General features: G+C 41.6%; 1 protein-coding gene across 1 annotated transcript in view; it reads left to right on the forward strand.

Annotated features, from left to right (window-relative positions):
- Positions 1-1,204: 1,204 nt before the first annotated feature.
- The window catches only part of HHIP (hedgehog interacting protein), a 74,681-nt gene continuing 48,203 nt past the window's right edge, over positions 1,205-27,682 (forward strand). Inside the window, exons 1-4 of the mRNA XM_059826916.1 lie at positions 1,205-1,471; positions 8,409-8,604; positions 19,276-19,432; positions 20,234-20,435. Of these exons, the coding sequence (XP_059682899.1) occupies positions 1,205-1,471; positions 8,409-8,604; positions 19,276-19,432; positions 20,234-20,435 (822 nt within the window). The remainder of the gene's footprint in view (positions 1,472-8,408; positions 8,605-19,275; positions 19,433-20,233; positions 20,436-27,682) is intronic.

Raw genomic sequence — 27,682 nt, forward strand, 5'->3', positions numbered from 1 at the left:
GCTGACGGCACTTCCCACGGCTCTCCCCTGTGGCCGCCGACGCCTGCCCCGCGCGTCTGGAACCTTCCCCGGCGTTCGGGGATGAGGCGGGCAGGCGAGAGGCGGGCACGGCCAAGCAGACCCAGACCAGGCGGCCTGGCCAAAGGGTGGCTGAGCCCCGCCGAGGCGGTTCCTCCGCCGGGCCCCGGGCCGGGCACCTCAGCCCTCAGGGGAGCAGCACCCACCTACAGCGCTCGCCTTCCGCCGGGCACCGACGCGGCTCCACCGGTTCCCGCCGAGACAGGGCCGGCCGGGAGAGGGAAGGCGCCCGGCCCCACCGCCGGTCCTCGGGGAGCCCCGGCTCCCGTTTAACCGGCTGTGGGGGTGAGGGGTGGAGGGGCAAGTCTGAGGCGGCGAGCGGCGCGGCGACCCCGGCGGGAGACGGCTGCGGGGCGGGGCGCCGCCGCGTGCCCCGCGCCTCGCAGCGCCCCCGCAGCTCGCGCCGGGCGCGGCCGCGCGCCGTTCCCGCCCGGCCGCTCGCGCGCGGGCCGGGGGGGGGGGGGGGGGTGGGGGGGGCGAGGCCGGGCGCGGCGCCGCCGCTTCCCGCCGGGCCCCCGCGGCGGCGCGGGCGGCGCGCGCGGCCGGTGCCGCCGGGTGACGTGCAGGGCGCGCGGTGGCAGCACCTCCCCGCGCGCGGCTTAAAAAGAAGAAGAAAAGAGGGAGCGAAACATGAGAGCCCTAGTGAGCCGCAGCCGCCGCCGGCAGCAGCGGAGGGGGCATCGCCCGGCCCGGCCGCCGCCGCCGCCGTCCCACCTCGGGGACACCCTTCCTATGGGACGACAAGTGAAGGGCTGCCGCCGCCCGCTGCCCGGCCCGCCCCGAGCCTCGGCGCCTCGGCGCGGCAGCGGCAGCTGCTAAACCTGTGCCACTTGCACAACTTCGCCGGCTCCGAGCATCCTCCCGCCGCGGCGCCGCGCCGGGGCTCGGGGGCTTGCTGCCCCGTCCCTGCCTTTCCGCGTCCGCCTCTTTGGAAGCGGGGGTGACCGAAGTGCTCTTCCTCCGTAGGCTCTTTAATTGCTCCTGTGGCTCTTCGCCTCCAGACTTTCCCCTTCTGGGGGAGGGAGGTGGTTTCCTGATCTGAAGTGCAAAGAAAAGTCAGTGGGATTCCCCTCCTTCTCCCCCCCCCCCCCCCTTTTTTGGGTGCATTCACACGCTTCCCTCAGGCATGATGCTCAAGATGCTGCCGTTCAAGCTGCTGCTGGTGGCCGTGGTTCTGTGCTTCTTCGAGGGGGATGCCAAGTTTGGGGAGAGCGGCGCCCGGAGGAGAAGGTGCCTCAACGGGACCCCGCCGCGGCGGCTGAAGAAGCGCGACCGGCGGGTGCTGTCCCCGGAGGCCCCGGGCGGCGGGGAGGCGATGTGCCGCGGCCTCTACCCCCGCCTGTCCTGCTGCTCCCGCGCTGACGCGCAGGGGCTGCTGCACGCCGAGGCGAAGGCGAAGGTAGGCACCACCTAAGGCTGCTCTGGGGCTCGGGGGGAGGTTTTTGGCTTTTCTTCTTTTTTTCTTTTTCTTTTTTTTTTGCGCGGAGCCCGCGCACCAGCCGCTAACCTGCCGCGGTCCCGTGCGGGGGGGTGCAGCGGCGGGGGGCGACCGTTTCTGCCGGGGAGGTGAGGGCGCAGCAGGAACGTGACACCGGTGCCGATTTCTCGCCCGGGGAGCCGCGGGCAGCCCGGCCGCCCATCCGCTGCCCCGCAGGGGCCGGGCGCTCCGCGGGCAGAGCGCGTCGCTCGCCGAGGGGTGTGCGTGGAAGTTACTTTTTGTCCGCAGCGCCGGAGTTTCAGCGGGTGGCTGCGGCCCCGGGCCCCGGCCCCGGCCCCGGGCCGGCCTCCTCCCGGGGCGCCGCAGGCAGGTACCGCTGCCCGGGCGCGGCTGCGGGGAGAGGTGGAGGCGCTGGACGGGCTTTGGCAGCCGTCCGGGCGGGGCCGCGCATTCGCTTGGCGGTGGTTTCCGGGTTATTTGTCTGGGGTGAAAAATCTGGTCCCCTTTGCTCCACGTGTTTAGTCAGGAAGGTTTGTGGATAGTGGATGGTGCCGGTGCACCGAAACTTCGTGATCCCCAGGGGCCCGTGCACCCCTCACGATCACATCTATGAGCTGCCAAAGGCCCCCGAAATTTCGGCCGCAGGTCGAAGCGCTCCCGCTCGCGAGGCGCCCTGAGATGGCCTTCCTTCTCACATCACCTGGCAGCCCCTCTGCCCGAGTTCAGGCTGCGGCCATGTGAAGGGAAGCACCTCCTCTGCTCGCCCATTTCTTAAAATGGCCAGTTCTCGGCGTCCTTTGGCAAGCGAAATTCCGCTTATCAGCCCGTTGCGTGGAATGTCAAAGGCCTCGGCAGCTAACCCTGCAGGACCCGGATCGAGAAGCTCTGCTGCGATGACCAGTGTTGCGTCCTGGGGTACACACAGGGAGGGGAGTTGCTGAATAATGTCATTAAGAATCACTGCACGTGAAATAAACAATCAGGTGTCTTTTTATTTTTTCTTTTCCTTTTTTTTCATCCTGGTTTAGGTTTAATTAAGAATTCCTCAGTTACAACTCTGTAGTTGTCAAGGTCTGAGAGACTCTTGGAAAACTTGTGTTTCAGTCTTGCTGGCCCAAGCATAATAAAAAAAAAAATACCCAGCCTGAATCGAATTTTTATGCTCAGTTCACGGTAGATTTCACTCCATTCTCATGTAAACAGCTTCTACGAATCAACATATGTGTCTGGGTGGTATCTCTCACTTTGTTTTGTAACAAAAAGCCATATTGCATCATTTAATTTGCTCAAGTCATGCAAATAGGAAAAAATCAATAGGACAAAAAGGGGTCGACTTATCCTCCTCCCCACTAAACTGCTGCCCACACACAGAGTCCTGTTGCTTATGGCAAAAGAATAACAACAACACCATTGTGTTTGTTAGTTGGTTCACTAATGGGTGAAACTGGAGAACATCATTCTCCTTCAGTCCCCAGCTCTGTCCAAATGTTCATGCCTTTTGAGGGAGCATTTGTCCTACCCCCTCTATTCCCAGATGAGTGAGAACTGTCTTACTGCAGGTTTTCAGCTGCAGATCTCTCTTTATTCATACCATATGCAGCAGCAGTTTGAGATTCAAGGCAGATATATTTCTTCATGTTGTCTAGAGACAGTGTCATTAAGCTCCTGTGTGATAATTGAATTAAACTACAAACTAACCACACACAGATAACCTGAAAGATCTAGCTGGGAGAAAGAAAAAAAGAAAAAAAAAAAAAGAATAAGGACTGGAAAATATGTCCTTAAGTCACCCTGCTTCCACCGTCTCGGTGGCATATATGCTACCAAGATTATTCAATGCTTGGAGACCCTTGTAGTAATTGGCTGAATGCAGTAAATTGGAAGTTGAATTTCGGTTAGTTTTCAATCTCCAGGCAGTTGAAGGGTTTATCCTCTTCTTACTATTCATGTATTTTAATTCCCTTTGGGTTTTTTTTTTACTAATGGTACTAAAAACCTGATGTAAGTGTGAGGAATTGACCGTATATGCCACAATAGCTATTTCTGAGCTGTTGAACCTGTCTTTTAAAATAAAAATTACACTTTTTAGGGAATATTATTTTACAGGGTTTTAAAATCAGACTGTTTGTCACCAAAGATTAATGTTTATGAAACTCGCAAATACGCTTTATCATATCAGTATATGTTTAGAAAAACTGTCAAAACATATGTCATTTATATTTGACAGAATGAGGTGGTCATTCCATAAAAGACATGCCAAACTATTACAGAATACATTCGAACGGAACTTTTCTAAAAGCACATTTTTTAAACTGTGTTCTACTACAGTTCCAAAACCAGCTTTTTGAGACTCCATCATATATCTACACGACGGAGTGGCTATGACATTAACAGAAATCTGAACTCTAGCTTCTTTTAAAAAAAAAAAAACAGAATTGAGCATGCTCAGTGGGCATTTTCATAAGAGCTTCTTGGTTAAGATGCCAGGTCTTTGAGAATTTTTGACCAAATTATTGATCTGTGTTTATAATGAAATCACTACCATTGCCTGCGGTTTTGGGAACAAAAATGGAGCTACCAGAATGAGCAGATGCAACATTGCACTGGCTCAAGTAAGACTTTTGCATTCTGTTCTTGGCATTTAACTCTTTGTCTTCTCCTTTTCTGCAATATCCCCTTGTTTATGAAGGGCTACTGCATCCCAGTCAAACATTGTAATATCAGTTTTTCTAAAAGTTTGCTTACAGCCCGACAGGCAAAGAAGTCCTCTCTACCTTGGATGGTTTCATAGCCAAGGCTGTCAAGGAATGGGTGAAAAGTAATTGTTTTCAAGTGTGCCCTTTTACAATCATTTGTTTGCTCTGGCTCTTTCACGAACAAAGGCTATTGTTGAACACATCCAACTAAACAAATAACTCATCTTGGGGTCCCTTTAACAGCTGCCTTAGTACAATGATCTATTTACATATTACCCTAAAATTGAAACCGAACTCTTTAATGACATAATCCAGCACTATAATACAGAAGAAGCATATGTTCAACCCAACAGCTGAACAATCTCGTAAGCATATGATTTTTAGACATAAATGCTTGTATATCAAATACAGCTTAATGCAATGACTTACTTCACTGCGGGTTTTTTTTTCTGTTAACATCAAAATTATACCGCCTTTCTCAAACTAGATAGGACAGAGTGTACGAAACAGATGACAATATTCAATGTAAAGAACTTCTGTCTATTGTATCGTCTCCTGTTTCTTCTTCTTTGCACTATTCTTTTTGTTGATAAACCAATTTAGTATGCTATGCTTTCCTGCGCATTCCAGGATTTATCTTACCTTTAGTCTACCCGTTTTACTTTCATGTGGCTAGAGATTAAAGGATGATCTTACAGATGTTGTAAATTAGTCAGCAGCAGGCATAATCATTATTAGGCATGTTGCAATAAATGTTTGGAAGTTTTACATATTTTCCAGAGCACAGTTAGTTTAAACCACTGCAGTTTGATGGTTTCACATATGACTTTAAAAATCGAAGCAGGAAATTAGTTTACATTTCTTCAAAAGACCAAAGCCATTGTCAACTTTAAGGTCATTTTCAAAGTAGACATCCAACAGAAAAAGCTTCATTCAAATAAGTATTTCAGCTTTTGCTTAAAACTGGTTTCATATACTGCAGGATAAATACATTATCGATTTACTGAAATTCAGAATAGACAGTTGTCCTATCTCCCAGCCAGGACAGACTTACACATCAGACCTCACACAGAGCAAATGTTACCACCCTATTTTGCTTGAGCATTCTAAAAGTTAAATAACATTGTACTTGATTTTCAGATAATTGATTGACTCCCATTCCTTAATCTTCCGATTAGCTATTATATGACCAAGATTCATTCCAGAAATGACATGAGGGGGTGAATTCCTGTGGTTAATTCCTGGATAGCAGCTGCTCAGGGGGATTAGGATCCTTTTGTCTTAACTTTGAGGACTGAAATGTTGGCAGGCGTTACTTCTCCTGTATCACCAGGCAACGTCAATTACGTTTTCCACAAGAAACAGTAAATTAGCTTTGCTATCCTGTAATTTTTTTATTTTTTTTCCCCTGTTCACAATGTGTTCTGGAGTCTTCCAGTAGAAGTACAGTTTTCTATCTGCATCACTGTGGAGTTAATTCAATAAACACACCGAATATTTACCTAGTAATACCTCGTGTTTACTTGTACTTCTAAACACACCATCATACTGCTATCACAAGAAAGCCTGAGATCAACTCCCTGGTGAAAACATCTGAGACTCTTGCAAAGCAGGTGATACTGCTGAATGTAGGCAAGTACTTTGAAGGGTCTGTAGTCATGGTGCAATTTTCTTTGGTGGAAACACCAAAATAGGTCATTTCATCCTTACTTTAGGAGAGCTCCCAGCTTCTTGGTGACATAATGTTCTTAAAAAGTAGCATTTATGGATAGTGCTTTTGATCATCCCCTGTTGGCTTCAGGCTTTGTTCTATCTGGCAGAGAATGACTTGACTGAGTTACACAGGCCACTTCCCATCAGAACCACAGCAGCGCGAGGTACCAAGGTCAGGATGCCATCATCCCTTAAGAAAGTCCAGCTAATGCAGAAGATTGCCTCAACAGCGTGGATTACTGCGAGCATATAAAGCTTGTTCTCTACAACCTGGATTGCAAACCTAGGCAGTATTAAGGTCAAAGTTTTAGTTATTATGTGTTTTGGTTATTGCAGTTATCATTGTATTTTTACTTGTTGTCTTCAAGGCATTTTTCCCCAGATCTACCATATCTAGAACAACATCTGAAACTCAGGAAGGAAGACTAAGATTAACAGTTCTGCTGCTATGGCCCAAATAAGCAATCTAGCAAAAAGAATCTAAACTTTTTCAGGAGAGAAGGGGGTGGGGCTGTGGAAAGAATTCCCAAAAGAATTCAGGGCCAATGCAAACCTTCTGCCATACACGCAACATGCAACGAATTGATTATTGTCTTCAAGGTTTAAAAAAAAAAAAAAAAAGACAAACCCTTTCCAAAAGAAGATGTGAGACAATTATATTCCCAAGAAGGGTCTGAAGAGAGACAATAAACCATACGTGGCAGATGTTAGTCACATTTCTTAATTGCAGCTGCTATGAAGCTGAGGATAGTCTGAGAACAGGTAGTCTAAAGAACAGAACATGTAATGCATTTAACGATCCTGGCAAATCTGGAGGAATTCTTTTTGAAGCCAATGGTAGCTCTTCCAGAATAAGGGTAGAAGCCAAATGATGATCTGATAGTCAGTGGTCCAACTTACGCCACTGAACTTCAGTACACATTTCAGATGGCCTTTTGACAATATATGTATGGTAAGACTAAAGCTTCCTGGAAAGAGTTTGTCTTCTAAATTAAGGTTCCTTTAAATAGGATTTTGTGTAACCGTACAGGCCATATATTGTATAGTATTTTGAATACGTATCTGTTTAAAACAATGGAGAGTGCATTTCTCTGAAGTGTTTGAGGTTTATGTAATGATGATGCGTAAACAAAATGCTGAGTTCAGAACTGTGTTATCAAAGTACTGCATTCTAGAAGAGAGCCGACCTATGAGACAGCATGCTCAAACATATCAAGAGCCTTCATGCATTGAATAACTTACTTTATCAAAAGTAATTTAGATAATTCAATGTTAAGTTGCAAGGGAATGACATTGGAAAGTCCTTCTACAAATCAACTCAGAGATATGAACTATAGCAAAACTGTGTCAGTATTTTCAAATGTGCTATTTGTAAGTATTTACAAATTCTACAGAATACAAATATTTACCGCATTAGTATTTCTTAATGTAAGTGTCTTACAGTCTTTGTTTATAACTGCATTAAACAAACAGCAGAAAGAACCTGGGCTTTGTTTTTTGCATTGGATCAGATTCACTCCCTCTCAACTGAGCACACATTTCCCACTACCCACCATTGGGATGAATGATCAAAAAACAATCCATGTGGTTAACAATAGATTAACAAAGTGCACTGCATTCAAAGACTAATAAAGACGACTCTGCTGTTTTCCATTATTTTTCACGATTTGATGACATTACGCTCCTTAGGCTCCTGTGTTTACTTAAACACATCATCAATCGTGGTTTTGTGCTTCTTCAAGTACTATGCATAATATATGCTCTTTTTTCAGGACAAAGTTAGTTTCAGTATTGAGACAAACAAGATGTTACGAACAAGTTCTACTTTTTCACTTATAAAAAGAAATGTCGGAAAACATACAGCTTGTCCCACCTCCGAGTAGTTTGCATTAGAGAGAGCAAAAAGCAGAGCAGCATTTAAAGTATGAAAAATCCAAGGCGCCTGCTGAACTCCACAGCAGTCATTTCAGTAGCCGGACTGTGGTATCATTCAAGATACACCTATTTAACAAATGCCTAGATATGATTTTCCTGATGTGTTTTGATAGTAGAATTTTAATTTTTAGTCTCTAAATACTTGAATAGGTCACCTTACAAGTTAGGTTTTTAAGTATCTCTCCTAAGGGAAGTGGCTAGAAGGCCTGCTGCTGTAGCTCCTCTTTATATTAATGATCCCTCTAGTTCAGAGATTGCCTACGTGATTAAGAGATTGCAGGCGTGAGTCCATAAAATAACTTTAGTACTATTACTTGTATCTGAGAAAGAGAAGCAAGTGCTTAAAATCTCGCTGTACCAATGACATATTGCACATTTCATAGTAATCATTTTTGCAGTTCCAAAGCGGTGACATGAAATATGATGCATTTATACTAACTGTATTAGTTCCACTAGCATTATTTATTACATTAGATCATGCAGTCTTTTTTTGTGTAAGATGGGGAAACAGGTCATATGTTTATTTGTCTCTGGTTTGTGGCTTGCAGATACTTTCTGTTACCAACAACACAGAATGTGCGAAGCTACTGGAGGAAATCAAATGTGCACACTGCTCACCTCACGCTCAGAATCTATTCCACTCACCTGAGAAAGGGGAAACACCTGAAAGAGAACTAACTCTTCCCTACCTGTGCAAAGACTATTGTAAAGAATTCTATTATACTTGCAGAGGTCACATACCAGGTAAAACCTATAACAAAATACGGGGCTAAAGGATGTCTGTTTTGAAATGTTGGTACTGCCTGAGCGGTCACATATCCAGCTCTTCACTAGGTAAAATCCCCATTGATATCCAGGGGATTTTGCGCAAGCAAAGACAGAATATCTCGGGGTCTTCACAGCAGATCTTATGTAATGAGGTAAATATTTTGAGCGCTTTCTTGCCAGCCTCCTATTAAACTCTCCATGAAACACAGGGCTGTTTGTTGTCAAAGGCACCTGAAACTATTACCTTTGCTGAAATATTAGCGTGTTCGTTCAAATCACGTAAACAAGTAGTTGGCTGTCCAAAAGGCTATTCTAAATGATAGATAGCTTTAAAATGCAAGTAATAAAGGATGCTGGCTGTTTGCTGTAGACTCTAAAAGCTGATGAGTAAAGTGTTTTTTCTGGTTTTGTTACCCTAGAAACTGATGGTTTTTCCACAGGGTTTAAAGCCCATTGAAATCAAAGGGAGCTATTTGATAGAATTCTGTGATCTTTGAATCACTTCCAACATGCTGTTAACAACCAAACTCTTAGCTAACCTAACACTTCCTCCGTGTAGTCAGTAGACTTTGCTGGACATAACCAAACCCAGAATTTGACCTGTGTTGTCTAAGGCAGTCACCAAATGTGTGCGATCACTTGTAACTATATCAACAAAATAACCACAGAAGATGGTTCTTTTAGAAATACTGTCTTAATACACTATTATATTAAATAACATCTTTGGTATTCTCAATAGTAAATTATTTATATGTTTAAGACTGTCATTTTTAAACTATGCTTTTTTCCCTGTCCAAACACTACTTATAACTAATGCCACACAGGAGAAAATAATTAAACTGGTTAAGATTTTTTTTTACTAGCAACACAGAGTGGAAAAAAGAGTTGATAATGATATGAGAAATGAATTTGTGAAGAGTCATTTTTGACATATGAACGCAGCTTTGTAATATAAGATAAACATATTTGAGTAAAGGGGATCGTTTAAGTGGATGAGATTTGGAGGAGGGTTTTTTAATTGCGTGTGTACAGTGTGTACTTGTTTTCTCTGAAATCCCAAGAGTGTAGGGATTTTTTGCAGTGTTCTTTTATTGACTTGAGAAAACATTTTGAATTTACTTACTTTTTCCCTTTACTGTGGTTTAACATGTATCTCAACCCATTCAAATATGAAAATATTATTATTGTCTTTATAAACTAAGAGATGTTTCTAAGGCTTTCTTAAACCAGCTGTTTCTTGCTCTTTATCACATTCCCCAAAGCAAAGCAGAATAGATCACAGTTGCCAAGACTGCCTGCTGAACAGCGATAACAGATTAGATATTCTAAATGTTTGGCCCATATAAGAAGTCAGCACAAAGACTTTTTTTGACATGAGTTTGTAGCTAGTGCAAATGATTAGCATATTCTGCAGAGCACGTCCCTCATAGTTGTTCTGTGAAATTCTGTGTTTCTGAGGAAACAATTTGTTTAATTGGAAGAAGTAAAAGAGGGAAAAGGGAGAAAGAAGGAGGAGGCAGAGGGAGGGAGAGAGAATGAGAAAGGGCTGAGCAGCACAGGAGCTATAGCCACAGGAACCTCACTCCTCAGATCAACATATGTGGTGACGAATGACAAATTTATTTTTCTACAAAGTTTGTGTATATGTAAAACTGCTGAAGTGCATCAAGATGTCAAGTGCTTTTTGTGACCACCCAGGTTGCCTTGAAAGATAACCAGATGAAAGCATAACTTTAGCACTGGACAGAGCACTGTGTTTTGCAGGAAAAGAGCTTACATACTTTAGCGTCAGTTAAAATAAGATTTTTCCTACATCAATCAGATGCTAATAATCATTCTAAATACTTCTTCTGAAAGTGGGTTGTACTAACAAAAAGTTGTTGCATACTTACATCCACCAACAGGGTTGATTTGGTGACTTGACTGGTACATATGGTTGTTGAAACCTATACTAGTACTTCCTGAAGGTATTATTTAAGTAAGATTCAGGTCTTTTTTTAGAAGATGGCCTATAGTATTTTAATATAGTTTAATAGTCTTATACATTCTAAAATATAAATAATTAAAATAACAACTTACTTAGGTCTTCTGTTTTACTTGTGAAACCTGTATATCCATAATAATATTTATTGCAAAAGAAAGAAAAAAATAGAAAATATGGAAGTTATGTTTTCAGTTTAGCCTGGAGGATGAAACAAAGAGTTGGAAATTAACAGGCCCCCAAACCCAAGGTCTCTGGCAATGATTCACTGCATATTTGTTAAAAAGTCAAATAATTACTCTTCCTCCATTAGGGAGTGCTAATTGTTTCTGAACACCAATACAAAGGAGTTTAAGGAAATTGCTGACTACAAAAATAATTTTATCCCTTAAGTCCTGCACAAATGAGAAAAATTATTAGCGATTTAAGACAGCAAGCATCCTTTCTGGAATAGAAATTTTAGTGGTACATATTAACCAAGAAGACTGAGAAATTATACATCAGGCTTTTTGATGAGTTAGCTCCAGAAATTCATTTATTGTTCTCTTTTTGCAAAGACGAAAACTCTAGCAGCTCCCCGGTTAAATCTTTTGAAGACAGCAGTTTGCCCACCAGTTACGACTGTATCAGAACTTCCATTGACTTCTTTAGGAATATCCAAAGGAAAAGTCGACCCGAATCTTTATTCAAACAGAATAATAACAATAGCTATTAGGATTGTATGGATATGTCACCACAGGACAGTGTAATGTTTCACAAAGTCTAGGAGATTAGAACTTCCCTGCTTAATCCCAGGTGACTGTTCTCATTATTTCTCATCTGATCTTTACTATGAGCCTCAGTTTAAGTGATTACTGATGGGATCACTGGAGCTAAGTGACTTAATGAAGTATCTTCAAACAATATGAATTTTAAGTTTTCCAAGGTCACAGAATCATAGAATCATAGAATCATTTAGGTTGGAAAAAACCTTTAAGATCATCGAGTCCAACTGTAAACCTGACACTGCCAAGTCCACCACTAAGCCATGTTCCTATGTGTCACATCTACATGTCTTTTAAATACCTCCAGGGATGGTGACTCAACCACTTCCCTGGGCAGCCTGTTCCAGTGCTTGACAACCCTTTCAGTGAAGAGATTTTTCCTAATATCCAATCTAAACTTCCCCTGAGGCGACTTGTGGCCATTTCCTCTTGGCTTATCGCTTGTTACTTGGGAGAAGAGACCAACACCCACCTTGCTAGAGCCTCCTTTCAGGTAGTTGTAGAGGGCAATAAGGTCTCCCCTCAGCCTCCTTTCCTCCAGACTAAACAACCCCAGCTCCCTCAGTCTCTCCTCATCAGACTTGTTCTCCAGACCCTTCACCAGCTTCGTTGCTCTTCTCTGGACACGCTCCAGCACCTCAATGTCCTTCTTGTAGCGAGGCGCCCAAAACTGAACACAGTATTCGAGGTGCGGCCTCACCAGCGCCGAGTACAGTGGGACAATCACTTCCCTACTCCTGCTGGCCACACTATTTCTGATACAGGCCAGGATGCCGTTGGCCTTCTTGGCCACCTGGGCACACTGCAGGCTCATCTTCAGCCGGCTGTCGACCAACACCCCCAGGTCCTTTTCCACAGAGCAGCTTTCCAGCCACTCTTCCCTAAGCCTGTAGCGTTGCCTGGGGTTGTTGTGGCCCAAGTGCAGGACCCGGCACTTGGCCTTGTTGAACCTCATATAGTTGGCCTCGGCCCATCAATCCAGCCTGTCCCAATCCCTCTGCAGAGCCTTTCTACCCCCAAGCAGATCAACACTCCCACCCAACTTGGTGTTGTCTGCAAAATTACTGAAGGTGCACTTGATCCTCTCATCCAGACCATCAATAAAGACATTAAACAGAACTGGCCAATACTGAGCCCTCGGGACCACCACTTGTGACCGGCCACCAACTGGATTTAAATCCATTCACAACTCTTTGGGACTGGCCATCCAGCCAGTTTTTTACCAAGCGAAGAGTACACCCGTCCAAGCCATGAGCAGCCAGTTTCTCCAAGATAATGCTGTGGGAAACGGTGCCAAAGACTTAACTAAAGTCCAGGCAGACAATATCCACAGCCTTTCCCTCATCCACTAAGCAGGTCACCTTGTCATAGAAGGAGATCAGGTTAGTCAAGCAGGACCTGCCTTTCATAAACCCACGCTGACTGGGCCTGATCCCCTGGTTGTCCTGTATGTGCCACATTGATGGCACTCAAGATGATCTGCTCCATAACCTTCCCCGGCACCGAGGTCAGACTGACAGACCTGTAGTTCCCCGGATCCTCCTTCCGGCCCTTCTTGTAGATGGAGATCACATTTGCTAACCTCCAGTCAACTGGGACCTCCCTGGTTAGCCAGGACTGCTGATAAATGATTGAAAGTGGCTTGGTAAGCACTCCCACCAGCTCCCTCAGTACCCTTGGGTGGATCCCATCCAGCCCCATAGACTTGTGTATGTCTAAGTGGTGTAGCAGGTCGCTAACCATTTCCCCTTGGATTGTGGGGGCTTCATTCTGCTCCCTGTCTTCCAGCTCACGGGGCTGGGTACCTGGAGAACAACTGGTCTTACTGTTAAAGACTGAGACAAAGGCGGCACTAAGTACCTCAGCCTTTTCCTCATCCTTTGTTACTATGTTTTCCTCCGCATCCAATAAAGGATGGAGATTGTCCTTAGCCCTCCTTTTGTTGCTAATGTATTTACAGAAACATTTTTTATGGTCTTGTATGGCAGTAGCCAGGTTAATTTCTAGTTGGGCTTTGGCCCTTCTAATTTTCTGCGTGCATAACCTCACAACATCCCAGTAGTCCTCCTGAGTTGCCCGTCCCTTCTTCCAAAGGTCATAAACTCTCTTTTTTTTCCTGAGTTCCAGTCAAAGCTCTCTGTCCAGCCAGGCCAGTCTTCTTCCCCGCCAGCTCGTCTTTTGGCACATGGGGACAGCCTCCCAAGGGACTCTGTCAACCAGTCTCCTAAACAGGCCAAAGTTTGCCCTCCAGAAGTCCGAGGTGGCAGTTCTGCTGACCCCCCTCCTTACTTCTCCGAGAATCAAGAACTCCATCATTTCATGATCACTGTGCCCAAGACGGCCTCCAACCATCACATCACCCACAAGTCCTTCTCTGTTCGCAAACAACAGGTCCAGCGGGGCGCCTTCCCTAGTTGGCTCATTCATCAGCTGTGTCAGGAAGTTATCTTCCACACACTCCAGGAACCTCCTAGACTGTTTCCTCTCCACTGTATTGTATTTCCAGTGGACATCTGGTAAGTTGAAGTCCCCCACAAGAAAAAGGGCTAGCGATTGTGAGACTTCTCCCAGGTGCTTATAGAATATTTTGTCTGCCTCTTCATCCTGGTTGGGTGGTCTATAACGGACTCTGACCATGATATCTGCTTTCTTGGCCTTCCCCCTGATTCTTGCCCGTAAACACTCAACCCTATTGTCACCATCATCAAGCTCTAGAGAGTCAAAACACTCCCTTACAGGGCTACCTGACCACCTCTCCTTCCTTGCCTATCCCTTCTGAAGAGTTTACAGCCATCTATTGCAGCACTCCAGTTGTGCGAGTCAACCCACCATGTGTCCGTGATTGCAACTATATCATAGTTTTCCCGCTGCACAATAGCTTCCAACTCCTTCTGTTTGTTGCCCGTGCTGCATGTATTGGTGTAGATGCATTTCAGTTGGGCTATTGATCCCACCACCTTTTTTGGGGCAGAAGCCCTAATTCCTACGTGACCGTTCTCAGGTTCTTCTGTGGTTTCTAACACATCAATAACTCTTGTGTCTTTGCTGCCCCATGGATCTCCATCCCCTACCTCCACTGAGATGGCAGACCAAAGGACCTTGCTAGCACACCATCCCTCAAATACTGGCATGCCACCCCCAGGCTTATCTCTAGTGAGCCTGGTTTTATCCCTTTCCTCCTTCAAATCTAGTTTAAAGCTCTTTCAGTGAGCCCTGCTAACTCCTGTGCAAAGATCCTTTTCCCCTTTCAGACAGGTATACCCCGTCTGTCACCAGCAGGCCTGGTGTCGTGTAGACTGACCCACGATCAAAAAACCCAAAATTCTGCTGGTGACACCAGGCTCAGAGCCAGGTATTGATCTGCTGGCTCTTGCCTCATCGTTCGCTGCAACTGGAAGGACAGAGGAGAACACTACTTGTGCTCCTGATCCCTTAAGCAGTTGTCCCAAGGCCCTGAAGTCTCTCTTGATTGCCCTCAGACTTTTTGTTGCAACTTCATCGTTGCCTACCTGAAAAATCAATAATGGACAATAATCTGAAGGCTGCACCAGGGTAGGAAGCTTTCTCTTCACATCTTTAACCCGGGCCCCAGGGAGGCAGCAGACTTCCCTAAAAGTGGGTCCGGGCTGCATATTGTGCCTTCTGTTCCCCTCAAAAGAGAGTCTCCTCTGACAATCACCTGTCTTTTTTTCTTTATGGAAGTGGTTTTGACGCAAGGCGTAGGCCAACTTAACCTCGGGGACACCTCCACGCTAGATGAACCATCGTCCTTGTTATCGTTCGGTTCCATTTGCAGAGCCTTGTACCTATTATGCAAGGGCACCTGGGAAGGTGGGGTAGTCACAGAGGAGGCTTGCCTGCTGCGTCAGGCAGGAACTTGTTGCCATTCCCCCCTATCCTTTAAATCTTCTAAGAAATTCCGCAAGCCACACAACACTTCCAGAAGTTCTAATGTAGTCAACTAATAGTCACAGTCAACATAGTCAACCTGCAGAAAAATAGTAGTGGCTCATAATGTTGCTACTGCTAACAAGAGCATCAAGGGGATTAACCCTGGCACTGCCTGTGTGCAGGTTTGTGCAATGTGTGAGTACGAGAAGGGGGACCCTAGTCACTTGGAAACCAGTAGGAAATGATGTGAGCTACCACTGAACTTTTTACATTTTGGAAGAATCAATCTGGAATCACCTCTTTGATTTAACTTTCACTGAGAGTTGAGAAGAGAGAGAATGTGGGTTTTGTGAACAAATTCACATCTAGCTGTTAAAAGTGCAAATCAGGAAAAAAAAAAAACATCGGGAGAATGCTACTTTTACACAATACTGAACTGTATGCTCAAAGTCAGTAATAGCAGGAATAAAGCAGGTGAGCCTGATTTCCAGATGCACTCTAAGCCAGTGTAGGTCTACTCAGATGAGTGGGTGATACTCAATCCTGTGTGCAGTGCAAACAAGGAAAGGAATGAACAGGAACTTGACTTGCTGTAAAGACCAAGACAAATGCTACCACAACATTTGAATTGTATATCAAAGAGAAGAGACAGGGGGATAGGTAAGCAGGGAATCCAGCAAAGTGGAATTTGGTAGGATAGGAAGGAAGATACACTGTGAGGAATAACTGACCACAAATACTAGTGGGGAGAGGAGGTGAGGATCAGCTGAGAGCAGAAATTTTCCTTTGAGAAAGCTTGAAGTCATGCACCTTATTCCCACAGTTTTTTTATAAAGGCGAACACAGAAAGCCTTCACTGTAACTGCCTTAACTGAAAAGTCTGTAGTTTGATTCTTGTTTGCCAGACAGAAAGTTTTAAAAGCATAGAAATGCAAGCCTGTGCAAAATCTGACATGTACAACACTTAAACGTTATGTTTAATCTTCCTTTATGTTCTCAGTTTTCTTTGTTAACACGGGCACTGCTCTGTCAACACATACACAATTGGTAGGAAATTCATAATGATATGTATGAGTCTTTTAAAATAAAGTCATAAGTACAGAAATTCACACAGGACCAAATGTTGCAGTCCTTATTAGGCATAGTTCTCATAGAGGACAGTGACAAAGCTGTATTTGAATAAACTCAGACTGAGCAAAATGATCTTTTTTTTTTTCTCCAAACAATTCTAGTGCTTAGGGGCACTTGTCAGGAACCATTCGTCCGGGCACTGTACAAACACTGAACAAAACGGCCAACTCTACGCTGAAGACCTTACAATCTAAGCACAATAAAGAAAACACTACATGGCTACAAGCAGATAGGAGAGTAGAAGCAAATGTTTTTCTAACTGTCTTTAGTGAAGCTGCTAGTGTGTTAAATCTAGCCCGTATAACACAAGCAGATTTTTTTTTTAAATTACTGTGGTTTTTATAGAACAAAATTCCATCCTTAATACACAGGTGAAACTGTATTTACAGAGGTTACATTCCTTCCAGTAACGTAACATTTTAGCAATTTACTGACTGATTTTCATAGTTTAATTCAAACTCCATTTTTACGAGCATTTCTAAGGAAAAAGGACCATAAGCCTTATCCTTTGTTGGAACCTGCTGATGGGTTTGCTAAATAGCAAAAGGCAGCTGCAGCACAACATGTACTTAAGTGCATGCTAAAATATTTCATAAGGAAAAGGGATTAGTCTTGCATATAAGAAAAGGCATTGAGTAAGGCATTAGTCAAGTGAGTTTGCATCTGATTGTTATTTGAAATGAACTTGTACCGAGTAAACAATATGATCATAATATGCTCTCAGTTTTTCTGACTAAAGATAACATTCAAGCCAAGAGTAGTTTATCTTTAGTAAATAGTGTTTATCTTTAGTAAATAGTAGATGGTATACTTGGAAAATTCTAGAAATTCTTAGAAATTGTACACCTCTAATGTGCTATTGCATTTTCTTGAATGATCCACTGTGCCTAGAGAAATAAATTATTAAAGACAAAACTGTGTATTCTTAAGTCAAATAATTCAACAGCAAGATTTTAGGTTACCTTTGATTTTGGCATTATATCTACAAGCCTTGGAATACTAGTCCGTGATTATATCACAGTTCCTCTTCAGTTGTTCCACTTGAAATAATATCTCCCAATTTCTCCAAATAACTACTATAAATTAAAACCAGCTCCTCAGAGATGATATTTACTGAAACTCCAAATCATGGTAATTAAACTTTTACACCACAACACACTACCATGTGTTTCCAGATATTATTTTATAGAAACCAAAGGCAGGCTTTGTCGTGTTTTTTTTCCAATATTTTTAAAGGAAGATGCATATGAAAAGAAGTATAGTTGGGTGGGAAAGGCTTTCCACTCCACAAAAATTCTGGGATCTAAAAAATTTTCCTATTCCACATAAGGAAGAAATTGAACTCTTTCGAAATTTTCCATGAAGAAAGCCACAGAGAGACCACCCCAGGATAGCTAATAAAGTCGTTGTTAGGACATTTACTTGGGAAATGGGAGACTTAGGGTCAAACTCTTGCCTGACAGATGAGGGGCATTGACCTGAATATTCTTCTTCCTAATGAAACACCCTAATTGCAAGACATTGGAGTATAGTGATATGAGGTTTGCTGTCTGTTTCTCTCTTTTTCATTTAGACCAGAAGTTTGAGTTTGGACCAGAAACATCATGTTAGCTAAAATTTTGTCAAAACTGATAATGTTTCTGAAAAAGCTTTGCTTTTAAGAAATTGGCGTTTTCCAATGAAACACAGCTGTCCCTGATCAGCTCTCGTTGTACATTGTAAGCCAGAGATTTTATGGCCAAAATCTATGGATTACTGCATTATTCACAAGTGGTAAAGCCATGCATAAATTAGGCCTCTAATTCCAATTAAGTGCTAATTCTGTGTAGTCTATGAGTTATGTCCTGGACCATAGTACATCCTAACACAGTATGCCAATAACGCAAAGAGGAATGAAGGTAACTTAAGACATACTATCTTAACATCTGTTTTAGTAAAATAGTACATGTATAACTAGCCAAATTCTATCTTCTTAGATTAAAAACTGGATAGAAATTACTAGAAATAGGTTTGTGGACAGAAGTAGATATTTTTGCTGTCATTAAACATAGTGTAATATCAGTAGCGGCGGGGTTTTTCTTCAAAGGCTCTCATTTTACCAACTTCTTGTTTCCCTGGGTCTTCAAACTCCTTCCCATTTTAACCTAAAACCTAAAGACCACCTTTCATCCAAGCCAGCTTAAAGCCAGCTCCAGTGCAGCATGAGACATAGCCCCCTTTTCAGGGGATGGGGGCCAAGGAAGTAGACCTCACGATGGGACAATGTGTTCACCCACTCTAATGCCGGGAGTCAACCAGAGGCCAACTGCATGTCAACACGGTGCAGTTTTCGGCAGTACTTCTTGCTTTCTGAGACAACTAATTATTCACCTCTCCGACTGATGTCCTTTGCTGCCAGCATTCCACAAAGTCTTTCCTGCCTGTCTTTTACCGAAGTCTTTACTGAATTTTTTACTACAACAAGCCACGTAAAAAAAAAAGTTAAATGAAAGCTGCTCAATCTATTTTACAGCAGATACTACACTCGATTAATAGGGTTAAAATCAGGGAAAAGTGTATAACCGTCTCAACTCTGAACTTTGCCTCTTAATTTTTTAATGAGTGAACTGTAGTGTCATTTTGAATGAATTGGTATTTTTATTTAAGCACACTGAAAATAAGGTTTAATACAAATACAGATGAATAAACTATAAAAGGTAATACTCAGTTCGTATTTATTGAGAGCAGGCCTTTTTTGCAGATAGCAGACTGTTTAAAAAATTTTTTTAAATTACTTCTTTTTCCACAAAATGTATAATCTATTTAAAGATTAGTTTGACGGCACAAAACTGCAGGCATGACAACACACTAAATATTTGTATGCTCTTTTGCATTTTTAAGGTTTTCTCCGAACTACAGCTGATGAGTTTTGCTTTTACTATGCAAGAAGAGATGGTGGTGTATGCTTTCCAGATTTTCCAAGAAAACAAGTGCGAGGGCCAGCTTCTAACTCCCTGGACCACATGGAAGAATACGACAAAGAGGAAGAGATCAGCAGGTTCATAAAGATAAATGCTGTTTAATCTGAAAAAAACCCCTAGCAAAGCCTGTGGTTTTCACAGTGAAACAGCTCAGTGTGTGCTTATGCTCAGCAGCTGTGTTTTCCAGATGTTACTTTCTTTTGCTGCTGCTAGTGTATGTCAGAAGAGAAAGTTACATTAGCTTCAATATTTCAGTGCCATTTGATATTTGTGTTGCTGAAAAGGTGTTAGAATCCTGGTTTGATCCACCCTGTGGATCTTGGTTACAGTCCACCCTGTGGATCGTGCATAGTTCTAGGAAGTCATTTCTACCTGAATTTAACATTACTCAACAACTACAATAAGTTTATTAGTAAAATATTTATTTCATGATTTTCAATTTATTTCATTCACATATTTTGCATTGTGAAAATAATTAAATTAGATTGTCTCATCGTAAGTCACTATTTTTAAATGGGTTTTAGAAGCCAGATTTTGTCAAATTGCTGGAATTTACTGTTTGTTGTACAGTAGAAATTCTGTATTTATGAATTGTTTTATCTTTTTTTACCAAATTTTTTCTCTCCTATTCCTCTACATTTCAGATCTAAGTTGTTAATTTTCTCTTTCTAGTATACAAACTAAATTTTGCTCAAGTGAAGTTCAAGCTGATTTTCAATATTATCTGCTTGCATGCATTGAAGGAAATAATTTATTCTGGATTGTATAGCTGTGTTTCTAATATCACTGCAGAACAATCACTTTATCTTTTAGGGACATTGTTGTGTCATGGTTATGAGAAAAAAGAAATTTCTCACTATTTTTTTAAATTTTTTTAGAAAACACAAGCACAACTGCTTCTGTATTCAGGAGGTTGTGAGTGGACTAAGGCAGCCTGTTGGAGCAGTACATTGTGGGGATGGATCCCATCGCCTCTTTATTCTTGAGAAAGAAGGATATGTGAAGATTTTCAGTCCTGAAGGAGACATACTCAAGGAACCTTTTTTGGATATACACAAGCTTGTTCAAAGTGGAATAAAGGTTGGATTTTTTTACTTATCTCTATCTGTTTATATTTTAGCCTGTATACATTTTTCAGAAATTATTTTAATTTAAATAATAAAAAAAGAAGAGCAATGACAACAGACCCTACAGTTCTATCTGGCAAAGAAGTGAAAACTTTCTTGTTTCAGGAAGGGAAAACATAGTGTCTTATAACTGTCACCACATTTTTCTCTTTCCCTTCATTTTTTCCTCACTTTAAATTCAGAAGAAACTATCCAACACCAGCATCCCACAGCATTATCTTTGTATTTTCCTCCTTTGGGCTCATTTCCATCCCACTGAATTCAGCTGAGTTTGGCTGTGATTCCAGGGGGAGCAAGTTTGGCTCAGGGCCTCCCCTGACCCACGGGTGCTCAGTGATGCCCCAGGAGCCGGACACTGGAGGGGGGCTGAGAGTGCGCAGGGACCCCCAGGAGAGGGGCAGCGGTGCTCACCCCTTCTTGGCTCAACCTCAAATGTGGCACAAGCTGCTCTTGGTGGGAGGCTGCTTTAAAACGGCATGTATTTGAGATGAACGTAAAAAGGGTCCGACCCTCTAAATTCAGACATGCAGGCGGGTTGGTGCAACAATTTTCATCGTGTCTAATGGGATGACTTTCATGGTCAGGGGAGTGAATGGTGAATGGGCAATGATGGGAACATAGTGGAGGGTGGAGGTAAGAAATTACATCTAGGTATGGGGTAAGTACTACTGGAAAAATCGTAAGTCTGTTGGGGGGTATTTTACTTTGGAAATCTCCTAAGTGTTGTTCCGTTTTGATTTCTTGTCACATTTTAGAGTGGAAATGCAAGTAAAATCCAGATATATAAAGCAAATTTAAATTGTAATCAGGTTTTGCCTAGACCTGCAAGACTTTGTCAGGACTATATATCATAAAGCCTTCATGGATGAAAGATATATTGACATACTATCAACAGAGTAACCTTAAATAATAATTGTGACAAACTATATTGATTTAAAATGCATTGCACATGCTAACTAATCATTTTGTGTTTTAGCTATAAGGGCAATAAGCCAATTTAAGATAGTCGTTTCTGAGAGGATATCTCAGAGGTTTTTGGTTTGTGTTGAAAGAGAGAGAGAAAGGAAATACATGACACTTTTTCCAGGAAAAGAACCAATTTATATGATTCTGTGATTTCCTGAACACTTCCCTTTCTGCCTCTGTAGGTAACCATTATGTTCAGGGTACCAAAACAGAAGAGGCTTAGCAGGGATATTTTTGAACATCAGTATAAGGCTGTTTCATATTTCTTAACCGAAGATTCTGATAGATTGTACTTGTGAAAAACTGACACTGAAACTTTCCACAGAACTGCTATCACTCCCAAACAAACCTACTTTGAGAAAACTTTTACAGCTGGAACTTAGAGGCAAGGCTAAATGGAAAACTGATTTCCCATGCTTCTGAATAGGCAATAGCCTGGTTGATAAAACTCACAACAGCTACCCTCAGACTCAGATTTAACTTTTAGTTCTGTTTTAAATCAGTGACCTGATCTTTTTAGTCTTTACTACCCTAACCATCATATATTACTCTAAACTCTGTTTCAGCGATAACATTTTGTGTAAATAATTTGATGTTCTGTAAGGTAGAAAGTCTAATTCAATTCCCTGAGATAACAGTTCAGTGACTGAGGATAATTGTATTGCAGTGTTTAATGCAGGCTGGCAAGAACGGAGGCTTTATGTACTTCACAGGTAAGGAGAAAGGGAATGTGCCTAGAAGCAATACTCCAGCTCTTAAATGGAAAGGGGAAAGTACAAGAATTTGAGGAATGAGTACATTATATAAAATAATAAATAAGAAGAATAAAACAAAACCTACACAATCCAAATGGTTGTTTTAAAAGAAGGGTTCTTAAACATTTTTATGTTTATCCCCTGCAGTCTGATTCTTATAATCATTGTTCATGGTCCTTTACCTACAAGGATGCAAGATGACTGCGAGAACAGTAGCAATTATTCTGTCAAAATACTGCTTGAAGGGTATTTGATTTTACTTACTTGTTATACACTTTAAAAGTAGAAATCAGTAATGGAGACTACTATGTGGATAGACAATTTTCCAGCAGGCAGTGCAGATAGTGTAGAGCCAGAAATTAAAAAAACCCAGCTATCTAAACCACTGCACCCACATAGAAAGTGTGAGAATCCCTGAATGTGTCCTCTGTGCCTACTCAAGAAATGCTTGTAGTGTAAGGTAGATGAATTCGTGTGTATACATTTTGCTTGATGTGCCTGATTCTTCTCATATAGTGCTGTAAGCAAAAAAGTAAAATGAAATCAATGAATTTTCAGTTGTCCCTGATCAAACTTAGGCCCATATGTTCCAGTGAAGTGTTTTGCCAAGGTAACATGTTGCCTTTTTGAGTTGTCTGTTCATTTACACAGATTCATAGATGTTCACCCAAATATCTAGTCAATTCCTGTGTAACTTCATCCACGTTATTCTCACATTAACACAGAGGCTCTCCATTGAAGTAAACAAAAAACGTTCACCTCTTTTCCAACCTTGGAACAATGGTAGCAAGAAAAGGCAAAGGATTCTTTTTCCCTAAAAATAAGTGTGAGAATTTTCTCTTTTATACACAAGTGTCTGAAAATAGTTTGTTAATTTTTTGTCTGTATCTGAAATACAAACAAATACTTAACTCTAGTGACAATAGTAAAATATTTTTTCAAACTTTTATAGATATATGTTGTATCCAGTAAATAATAATAATGATTATGCAGCTGTTGTTGAATGAAAGGTAATTTAAATTGATGCCTCTGAAAAGCATTTTGGACAGCTATCCCAATAAGATACTTTTAATGTTGATAGATGGAGTAAAATAGTGGTGTTTGATTTTATCTTCTTTTTCTAATGTAAAGAGGAAATTTAGGAGTGATGAAATCGTTATATTGTCACAAAGCAGCAGATCTGTTGCATGATGATTTTCCAAAGAATATACTTAAAACTATCTTGAGGCTGATATAACCAAGAAACAGAAATTACGTATTTTCTTCATAAAAATAATCCTGAACTTTAGTTCTGATCTCACTAACATCGGTTTGCTCATCACAGCACTGGCAGTCAGATAAGGAGGAAAACAATACACAGAAACAGAGGAAGAGAGGTGACTGCATTGTATAGCAATCAGCCATGATACCCTCCTAAAAAGATGCTGTTTTGTTCCTCTAACAGAACTAATGGTCCCTGTGTTGATGAAATTCATTTGGAGCCCCTAACATTGCTGTGAGTGAGCTTGTAGGGCCTCTTCACTGGTCCTGCTAACCTAAGCACATAAATAGGATTATCTAGAGTTGCTTCTTGTCTGTCACTCCTGTGACGGTCTGTGGATATAAACGGAAATTAAGTAAGAAGAGTGGTACAACCTGATGCATGTGTTTTATTGGTCCATTGGCTTTTAATGTTCATTGAAGCCATTGAGGTGTCTGCTTGAAAATCTGACAGTTGTGATTTCATTTTAAGGAGTTCAAATGAAAGAGAAGAAGTGATAATTTTATATGCTGCCAGTATCTCAGAAGGAATTAGCACAAGCATGTAGAAGTATTTCATAACAGAGAGAGATGTCATGAATGGATGATGGTAGCTTGTGCTTCCTGGAGACCCTACTCAAGAGAAAATTAGATGCAGGTTTCCTGAAGATTAAAAAAAAAAAGCTCTCAAGAACTTAAGAAACATTTTTTCTCTGCACATCTCCCAACTTCTAATCCTTTTTGACAGTACAGTTAGCGGGCATGCTTTTTTGACCTTCTATTCTTCAACTAAGTTGTTGGAAGCCATGAATGGATCTTAATGAAGAAGTTATTAACTCAACATCTGTGGCCCTCTCCGATGTATTTTATGTCACGCTGGCCACATAAGTATTGTAGTATGTGTGGATGGACTGGGCACTTGGCCAAGTCCCTCCTGTCACCCTTAGCCTTTTCTTCCCTATCTCAAGAATGTGGTGAAAAGAAGGAAGCTGTGCACCTCCGTCTTGCCCCAAAGTTGAGTAAGGACATGAGTGAGACATGCACCTCTAACTCGAATCTAGGACATGCACCTGGGCTCAACTATTTAGGAATATATAGCCCAGTGTAGTGGAGAAAATACTGATTCCATCAGCTGTGCCCATTAATATTACAAAGTACCCTGAGTATGTGCCATGTATGTAGAAGAAAAGGATAAGCATTTACCAGAAAAAAACCCCAGAAGTCTGCTTCCCTGGTCTGGTGATTTACTGCTCCATTATGTTGTGGTGAAGAGAGTTGTTAGTTACAGGACAAGATTTTACAGTTTTTCCTTCAAAGTTATGTAGCAAAGACAATTTTTTAATGAAAATATTAGTACCCGTTTTTTCTTTCGGACTGATTTTCACGACCGTCATTTTCTTTTTGTTTTAAACTATTGCCAAGTAGAAGAGAGGCGGAAAGTTTCAATGAGAAGTTATTGAACTAATAATGGTAGTACTTTGATTTCACTGGCATTTAAGGAGACCTTAATCAATTATCGAGAAAAAATAGTATGAGGTATCTGAATCTATTGTCAAAAAGTTAGGCAAAATAATTAAATGCTTTAGAAGTATCGTGCAAGTATGATTTTATCCCATAATGCACTCAGCAGGAAAAAAAAAAGGATCAAAACATTCTAAATACTAGAATTTAATTATTTCTTGAGATGTAGCAGTGCTGAATATGTTATTATTACAGGATCAGTCACCTTGTACTCAAGATTGTATCTATCTAAGTTACAGAAAAATGCTGAATGCTCTAGCAGTTCTCCAAACTTCCTTACTCCTGTGGCTGTATTTTATCTTATTAACTGTATTATCTCCTAAGATTTTGAAACCTTTATATTAGTAGCAGCCACCATAAAATGTAGCACAACATCAATTTTCACTTATTCTCTTGTCTCCTGAGCCTGATAACCTGTATTGGTCTAAAATATATTGGTCTAAAATGTATTGTTCAGAAGGGAAGGCATCAAGGTATGATTTGGCAACAACAAAAAAGGAGCCTACCACTTCTCTTGGGAGTTAAATGCTATATTCACCTTTCAAAATACTTTTTGAAAAGCTAAGTAGCTCTAGGGCTACAACTGTTAGTCCTTACATCATTTCTGTGGTCCTTCCCTACAATCATTCAACTTTCCCAACATCCTTTTAAAATGAAGGACTTCCGAGCTGTACAGAGTAGCCAAGTTTACATCTTACTACTGCCAGTGGTAAAATCAAGTCCCTGTAGTTACATTGTAGTTTTCTACTTATAAATCCACCGACTGAATTTGCTCTTTAGGTATGGAATTGCAGTTGGGCTTCACGTTCAGTTGCTTGTCATTTCTGATCCTTAAGTTATTTTCAGTTTATTGCTACTTTTTTTGATTGTGACCAAGCTCTGGTGTAGTTCTGGTGTGTATCTATTGACTACAGGGTCATAAACTAAGCAGCCAGCAAGAATGGATGCACTCTGTTGCACTTTGCCTCGCAGAATGCCTAGAGTAGAAATCCCTACAAAATGGGTATCCTTAAAAGTGCCGTTACGGAATTACCACTTGTACTTGTGTAGAGACCTTTTCTTTTTTCTTTTTTTTTGAGCTAGTAAGAAAATATTCTTAGTACCTCTCATGGGAATACTGTGATAAAGGACAAAGCCTCTGAGGAAGAAAAGAGCAGGGCAGGGCAGGGGAGGGAAGGGAAAAGGGACAGAAAATCTCAATGAAATGGTATTGGAGATCACTGTTAAGAATGTATGAGATAGACTCCTTGACCTCCGTCACCTTCTTCTCTACTCTACGACTATGGTTTTCCTTGTCAGAAACACTTAAATTTTAACAGAAACTTCCCCTAAATCCTAAGCCATAATCACCTTTTTATTTCATCTTACTTTCAAATTAATCAGTAAGACTACTTTATAAGGGTTTTTTTAATTCCTGAAGTTTTTAAAATGCTATATTCCTATATAATTCCTTGTAAATATTTTAACACCCAATTCTCTTTGCAGTGAAAAAAATGTAGAAGTATCTGACAACAATTATTCTAAGTGTATGCTCAGCAAATGTCCAAGTAATAGTCTGAAGAAGAGTTAAAACTTCTAACCAACAGACAGTAAGCTTTTACATCAGAGCACAAGTACTTTCAGTCCTGCAAAGTCTTATTCATGAGTGATCCAGTGATTCAGGTAGGAATCTTCTGTGATGCCATGAAGAGTGCTGTGGAACATAGCCATTCGTATATTCAGTATAAGGCTATGAAAGCAGACTGTCAGGTATTAAATATGCTAACTATACTGCTATGAGCCAATTATTCCAGAGCTTCTCAGGGTCAAATGAGCACCTTGTCTCCGTAGGCACCTTTTTGCAGGAATGCAGAATTAGTAGTGAAACTTCTGCTATGCCTTCAAGTTTGTATCACGACATAACATTTAATCACATGAATACGTATTACTCAGATCATTCAATATAAAATATAAATTAAAAAATCAAAAAAATACCACTACCTCCAGCACTGGCACAGCATGTTTCAAGGAGCTTATAATAGGTTGTGCAGCCTTTGCAGTGAGGAGTGCTGCTACAAAAAACTAGAATAAACCAGTGATAAAATCTATTTAAAACTTAGTGTGTGAATAGAATCAGATTGTTTGTGTTATTTGCTGAATTGTATGCTCAGTTCTATCATTGATAGAACTTCTCACATATTCCTCTTCACAGTGGATATGTACATTTGGTTTTTCATCACGTTGACGTACAGACCTAAGTTAACGCATACACTGTCCATCGATACCCACAGGATTTATGTTACTTACAAAAGACCCACAATTTACACAGTTCATGCTAATCCTTCCATCCAAGTCCAGTAATGTCACTCAATTTATTTTCCTCTGAATTTTTACGTGGATGAGGGTGAAATCAATGAACCTTTCTTGAACTACTTCTTTGCCTTGAAATCACAGAGCAAGCTGGGCTCTCGTCCACTAAGCACTAGTTTATACTCTCAGCAAAGGTTATCTTCTGCTCTCTACTCCCTAGAAAGCCAAACTTATAGTGGCTACTAAATTTGTGACCAATTACTCCCAAACAGGGGATTTGGATGTATGGAGAGAAAGGGGAGCAGTGGAAGGATGTACTTCTCTCCAGGCTTTAGGACTGGAAGGAGAACTGGGCGATCCTATCTAAAATTCTTCCTTCTTCAACCTAACAGGCCTGCAACTCTTCAGAGTTACTCAGAAACAATGTCTA

This window comes from Gavia stellata, chromosome 19 (genome assembly GCF_030936135.1).
Source record: "Gavia stellata isolate bGavSte3 chromosome 19, bGavSte3.hap2, whole genome shotgun sequence".
NCBI classification, from domain to species: Eukaryota; Metazoa; Chordata; class Aves; order Gaviiformes; family Gaviidae; genus Gavia; species Gavia stellata.